This window comes from Anopheles moucheti, chromosome X, assembly GCF_943734755.1.
Source record: "Anopheles moucheti chromosome X, idAnoMoucSN_F20_07, whole genome shotgun sequence".
Lineage (NCBI taxonomy): Eukaryota > Metazoa > Arthropoda > Insecta > Diptera > Culicidae > Anopheles > Anopheles moucheti.
This window is the reverse complement of record NC_069142.1, coordinates 7,017,364-7,024,679: the sequence shown is the minus strand read 5'-3', so window position 1 is coordinate 7,024,679 and position 7,316 is coordinate 7,017,364. Positions and strand designations below refer to the sequence as shown.

Below are 7,316 nucleotides of genomic sequence, written 5' to 3'. Positions count from 1 at the left end.
TCGCAATTATTCACCAGGAGGTGTACCGCTATCAACTTGCTGTGTTTATCTCTGATTTTTGCAAAATTTTAACGCCGTAACTCCTATAAAGGGAATGGGAAGAGACATAACAAGAAAACACAATCAATATATTTAGCTTCAGATAATTATAGTTTTTGGTAAAACATCATTGTTTCAATAAATTATTTTTTTAATACATTCATTTGCGATGGAATTTATTACATATGAAGAAAAAAGAATACTATGCTCTCTTAAATTATGAGATTAATAGTATTTACATTACTGTCATATAAATTTACAATTTAAAACGAACTTTCTAGCAGTAATACGACTGACCAACACCATGCCCATTGAAGATTGGAGAAACTATAAATCGAAAAATTCCTACTTGAGAATTCTATCCACACAGGCCCACAAACACAGCAGACTCGCACACACGTTTCTTAGTTGAAGATAAAGCTCGCTGAAGGCATCCCATTCTTCAATAAGATGAAAGGTTCACGAGTACAACAGGGGCGAAAGTAGGCAACAGACAGCGAGAGGAACACACACACACATGCACATCCACCCACCCATACATTCATACCCACGGCCACGCATACCTGTGGCGAATGGAATCTAATGGATATTGAATCTCCTCTCAGTACCGTGACACCGCAGCATCCAGCCAGATACAATATCGACACTCCATCCCGCTCACTCACTGCTAGCTTTGTTTCAATTTTTGGTTCGTTTTCAAGTATATACCGTGGTATGTGTATGTGTGATTGCAAGTTTGCAAGAAAGAAACTGCTCATGCTCACGAACCGAGAGACTTAAAAGGAAAAACGGTGAGCAAATGGCAATCTACCTCAAAAGAAATGTTTTACGTGTCTGCATCTTTCGGGGTTATTTCTTTTGTGTAGAATGGATGCAAAAACCACGTTTTAACCACGTTAAAATAAGTTAATGTCCATAATTTAAATTGCAATAAAACGAAAGAGACAAAACACGGAGACGATAATTGCAGCCGCTCGGAAGCACCCAACAGACACACCGTGTGGTAGAGAGCGGGAATGTTTCCACCGTGGACCGAGAGAGTGAGATAGCTGTTAGAATTTTGAAGACGTCTCGATAGATAGACGCTGCTTGACCATCCATACTACTACTACCAGCTAGTTTTGTTGCGTGGGCTCTCATGCATCCACACACATATACATGCACTTGCAGATAGAGCACACAAACGCATCAACACACCAACAAACAAAAATATTCTTCTAAGTAGTGATGGGAAAAGTTCCGAAAAAAGGAATGGTCCGAATCCGTTCATTCCTCGAAAGGAACACGGTGATTTTGCCTGTTGGTGGTTGGTTTGTTGGTGGTTTTGCCTGTCTATTTCAATTTTCTTTTCAATATCGCCTAATATTGTTCTATCAGCCGGAATTCTGGACAGTTCGGTGGGTTCAAATGCTTGCCGATTACGATGCCGATGTACCTCGTCAAAATCTAGTCATTCAATTTTTGGGCGCGTGTTTTTGCGATAAAATTTTGCTTCAGGGTTCTGTTGGGTTGTTTGATGCATGAAAAGAGCGTTAGCCTGCTCTTAACCGGATTCTTTTGACGGTACTTATGCTGGCACCGTATTTTTTGTCAACATCCCCATCGGAAAGTCCAAGGTGAGCTTTCAGCGTCTTCAACACCTTCCTGTTCAGCTTACGATCCACTGTTTTTGATCAACGATTTTGTTGAACCTTTCTAGTAGTACTTTGCAACTCCCGAAATCGTTCTAATACACATCCAACTGTAGAAGCGGCGATTCCATGACATGACAGATCCGGATCCGGGATCTAGACTCTTGTTTTGGATTTCGATCCCGGTTTCCTGTAATAACAGATCCGGACCGAGAAGAATTGTTTGGGATTCCAATCTAGAGGATCCTGGATTTAGGATCGAATCCGGATTGACCCAATGAAGGATCCAATCCCAGAATCCGATCCGATCCGATCCGCCCAACACTACATCGTTCTAAGGAGCGATGTTCACACTGCCGTTCACACACCTACACCAACACACACACGCTTGAACAACGGGAATGAATGGGAGTGAAGCATGTGTGTGCGCATTCCTCTGGGGCAGGTGAAGATGCGGCCGACAGAGAGAGAGAGAGGCAGATAACGACATGGGAGAGGTTTTCGATGCACTTCGATTTTGAACCAGAGGGTGAAAACAGACAAAATGCTTTATAACACAGTCGCACTAAACCTTGTGTTTCATGTGCGTTTGTGTGTGTCCGAAGAAAGGTCGAATTGTCCGCGGCTATACAAACAATCATTTTCCACTAAACCGATCGATCAAATTCATTTTATGGGAAAATGGGAACAAAGCTCCGATAGCTGTGAGTGCATGCGAAACAGAGAAGCAAATATATGACGGAAAGTTGGGTGATTTTGCTCTCGTTCGCTTTGCCAACAATTTGGCAAATAAATTAGCAAACAAAAATAACACTAAGAAACAGACGTGTACGAGAGAGAGAGAGAGAGAGAGAGAGAGAGCGAAATAGCGAATATGCAAGGATTAAATACAAGTAGAAATGTGTTCAAACACTAACGAGAACTCTAAACTTTTACAAAATAATAATGTAAATATTAACAAACTAACCCATCAAATTTTACAGATATAAAAGGAACATGATTCCTTAAAAAAAGTTCTGCAATTTTAGTCCTGTTGATACCGCGCGATAGACCGAACTTTCTTCCCTTCTCGCTCTATTTCTAACAATATATCTATCTCGTTCGAACACCTACTCCGCATGCTGTATCTTCGTTTTCGCTTGCTCTCGAGGAAAAGCTTAACGATCTGGTGAAAGAACTAACCAAAATCAAAAAGTTGAACCGAAATGCTTCAACTGAACTTGAGCACACTAAAATGCACTGCACTAATGTCTCACAGCATCCTCCCGAAAGATGATTTCCACCCAAGACTTCAGCCCTTTTGCTCTACCTTTCCGCTCGTTGCCCCAGTCGCACCCTTTCCAGCGATTTTAGTCCTACGAAATACAACAATACTTTAGCGGGGCTAAATTGACGCTTTTGCTAAGAGAAATGTTGCAATACATAACACAATTGTTTGATTGGTTTGGTAGGTTTGATTGAACGCGGAAAATAAGGATGCATTTTCAATTTCCACAACTAATCGCACAACATTGCAACGTTTGCGCAATGGTGTGTGTGTGTGTGTGTGTTAGTGTGTTCATCCCTGAAGAAGAGTATACGTCCCGAAAACACACCAAGAACTTCGAGTCGATCCAGTCCATTTTGTCTGCGAAAAAGTCCCCGATCCACCAACACAGACCCCAAAAAAAACTCTCAATGGAGATGGTTTTGGAGTTTAATTTACACACCACACAAGCGAAAGCGAGAAACAAAATTACACGAATAGCGAGAGAGAGAACGTGCGATAGGAAAAGAAAGGGAGTTAAAGAAAAAAACGACACAAGCTTTAAGGGAACCACACACGTACACAGCCACACACGGAGGCAGCTTAACATCAAAACTACTCTCCACGATTCCACACTACAGCAACAACCACAGACTGTATGAATTTTCCGCACACACAGCTCACTGTGAATATTACGCACCGTTATTTATGCTTACAAATTTTTTACGCTTTTCATCGAATGCACGCAAAAAACTCTGGGCACGTTCAGTCTCAGGGAGTGCAGGGGAAAATAGACGACTCTACACACACGCACCGTTTTGTTACCCGTCACGGCAGATCGCCATCTTGAGATTCCTGGAATATGTACGACGTTTCGGTGCGGTGCCCGGAGCGTACGTTCCCGGAGCGGATCGCATTCGTAAGGCTTTCCCAACTAACAAAAATCGTTGACGGATGTATTCTCATTCTATTTTCCCAAACAATCTCCCAATCCAATCAAACTCCTCGTTTTCAAATGAGATTAGTGCAAAAATAAATTACTTTTAGAGAAATCTTTTTATTTATTTTAATAACACCTAACGTCGACAATAGCGAACGACTATGTAGGGGTTATGAGGTATAGGGAGAAGAGAAGAGGGAGAGAGAAACGAATATATACATCAGCGGAATAGGAGAAAAGACATGAAGACAAAATAAATGATTCAGTTGAGTTAGAACTGTCAGCTGGAATAGATGTATTCCGATTGTGTTGCGTTTTAGTGTGATCCGAAAAATGTATTTCCTCCTCAAGTCACTACAGACTATAGAGACAAACACACTATAAGAAATATACAAAAATTCAGCAATGCAGTTCTTGGAAAAACTTAGCAGTAGGCCACGGGAAACATGGTTACAGTAAGCACTGACCAATACGACATTATGTTAAACTAGTCTATAACTAATAAATTGTTTATAACCAAACACCAACCTGGAGCCTTGGGAAGTTAACTCAAAAAAAAAATCTCCATAGATCTAGCTGTCCAAAATCCGTTAATCTGCCACGTTAACTAATTTCATAGTTACTGTAATTGCAATAGGTACAATTACAAAGTTGAAGAAGATCTCCTTGAATCCATCTGTTCAAGTTATCGTGATCTGATAAGTTAGCTATACTCATAGTTTAAATCATTTGCACCTCAAGTCATCGAAGGTGAGTGCTTTGAAGATACTTGGTCGCCATATTTCCAATTTAAACAAAAATATTTCTGAATGAAAGTAACTAAGATATTTTCTACTATCAAGCTATTGTTTATCTCACGAAAGAAGCTTCAAAGAGGGATTCTCATGGAGATGTGTATTTTTTGCTGCTGTTCGTACTATCTCATTCAATTCATCATAACCCGTACCGTTCAACAACAACAACAAAAAATCACATTACCGGTTTGTCTTACCAGCCTATGCTCTGCCATACGAGTTTTACCTAATATAAAATTCAATTATTCAATGCCTCCATGCATACATTATCAAACAAAAAAAAAGAAGAATGAAACCTCAAGACGGCACGAGGAAAGCGAAAAAACGACGACTATTTCGTTTTTTCTTGCACCGTCTTCAAACCATTTTTGCTTAATTTTACTGTTGTATCCAGCATGTGTTGGGCTTTATTGTGTGTTCTAGAATGGAACGGTTCGGATTGATCTGTACTGTATTACTCGCTGCAATCGGTTTGTCTGGCAACGTGGGCAATGAAAGCCGGAGGATTGATATTGTGTTTTACGACGTACGAACGAACCGCACATTTAAATATCCCACAGTTTCATTGCGTCCGTTTGCACTGAACCAGCCCAAATTTATGATACGGGACAATCGCTGCGAGTGCGAAGAATTGGCTTGTACGTGTTGCATGGGAATACGCATGGAAAAGCTTAATTTCGATCGAAAATGTAAGTAAAACTTAATATGCGGGGATTTTGATACAGCCACGCATTACACGTATCGTTTTTGTTACAGTTTGCTCCTCCTTCACTTACGTGCCGTACGATTTTGCGATCGATATGGAAGTGTTTATGGACGATTCGTCGATCTACAGAAATTCACTGTCGGCTAAGAACCCTCCGCCATTCTGCTTACCGGTTCCCGTCCCGTACATACCGCTGAATGCAAACCTATGCCTGAAGCTGTTCGACATCTATACACCGCGCCAGAATCTGCACATGTGCCTGGACGTGGAGGCACGCGTATGGACCAATCCGTTGCTCATTCTGCATTTCGAATGTATGCGCATGGGAGCGGATGGGTTGGTGTGGCTAAAACCAACGGACGGGGACGGATTCAAGCCAATGCCGGAGGAACCCATCGACACCTACGATGAAGTGACGGAAGAAAAACTCAGTTCTGTTTAGTGTAACACAATTTAGGGTGCAAATGCGATATCCCATCTATTCCATATCTCAATAAAGGGCTAACAGTTTAGCATAGTTTTTGACGCCACAAGTTCCATTCCAGCAAGACTTTCAGGACTTCTTGGGCGGTTCCTTGGTACCGTAGGTCATGCCCACACCGACGATCAGTGCGAGCACGGTAAAACCTTGGGCCAGTATACGCGCACGCATCATGTACTGCGACATCTGGGAGCGACCCTGCCGGAAATTCCACAGCCCAAAGCCGAGCGCTGTCAGCGTGGCGACGCAACCAATCGGGACCAGCGGGTTCTCATTGATCTTTCGAACCATCTTCTCTTTGGTTGTTTCTGCGTGCATGCCGGCAAAATCTTTGCGCATCTGTATCCAATCAAGCTCCTCCGCGGGAATTTCCGCTGGTGCGGATGTTGGCGCTACCTGTGGCATGATGTGACGTTTGATTGTTGCTTTCTAATGGCTGTGCTCACTAAAAACATAAATGCCGATAGAAACGATGGACAATTTTAGAAAACTCGTTCAATAAATCACCGATAATCGCAACCTGAACTGGAGCTTACATAAATCTACAATAACTTATTTCGTATCTATGCGAAATTGGTTCATGTTTTGACGGATGGTTTGTTTTGATCATAAACAGCAACCTTCATGCCAACTCCCTGAAACAAATGTCATGGTGAACTGCACATTGGAAAATTGTAATTCGAAAACTTTTCCCCTATTAAAATGTTTAATAAATTAATTATGCGTTCCTTGAGCAATCAAAAGTTATCTTTTTATCACAGAGACAGGACATTCGGCGTAACAGGGAGTTGATTTTTTGAATTTTATCCTATTGCCAACTAACCAACTGACAACAGCCCAATGTGCATTAAGCCCAGCGTTTCGAAAGGGCGTTTTATCCGGTTCGGTTTATCCGGGCACGTGCATCATTGACATCTTTTAGTTCTGAGAATAGACGCGTAAGTTGTTTTGGCGAGAATTGAATATCATTAGCCATATTCAAAGGTATGTAAAATATACTTTACTGGTAGATTAACTGTACTATATACGGTGTCGGTTTATATAACAAGAGTTTCAGTGAGTTACCAAAACCGGTTTCTTATTTGCGAATTATATCGCTAGAAGCGAACAGACGCCGTGCCATGCCATGACATATTTGAACAAGTTTTGTGAATAGACGCGTTCAATTTAGCTGTGTTGCTTTTGGTGTGCATGGAATATTCCATTTGTGCTTATTTAATATCTTCCAAAGTATGTAGAATATCCTACACTGGTTTATAAACTTTACAATTTACGTGTTTAAGGTAAATTATCATTGAGAAGACTATCATTGGAGTATATAATAGCTTAATAATAGCAATCATTGAGTTACCAAAACTGGGACATTGTACTACGAGAAAGGGATTCCTTTAATAGGCTAGTTTGGTTCCGTTTGCCAAAAGTCCTGCTGGCTTTTCGTTACAACTGGACTCATTTCACCGATAGTTTTGTTACAATTGC

General features: G+C 41.2%; 2 protein-coding genes across 2 annotated transcripts; one reads left to right on the top strand and one right to left on the bottom strand.

Annotated features, from left to right (window-relative positions):
* Positions 1–5,074: 5,074 nt before the first annotated feature.
* On the top strand, positions 5,075–5,798 carry LOC128306546 (uncharacterized). Its single transcript, XM_053044084.1, has 2 exons — positions 5,075–5,339; positions 5,407–5,798. The coding sequence occupies exons 1-2, from the start codon at positions 5,075–5,077 to the stop codon at positions 5,796–5,798; spliced, it is 657 nt and encodes a 218-aa protein (XP_052900044.1).
* On the bottom strand, positions 5,779–6,428 carry LOC128307166 (HIG1 domain family member 2A, mitochondrial). The gene is made up of 2 exons (XM_053044903.1): positions 6,374–6,428; positions 5,779–6,282 (listed from the first exon to the last, which is right to left on the bottom strand). Exon 2 carries the CDS (start codon positions 6,240–6,242, stop codon positions 5,910–5,912), a length of 333 nt encoding a protein of 110 aa, XP_052900863.1. The 5' UTR covers positions 6,243–6,282; positions 6,374–6,428; the 3' UTR covers positions 5,779–5,909.
* Positions 6,429–7,316: the final 888 nt, after the last annotated feature.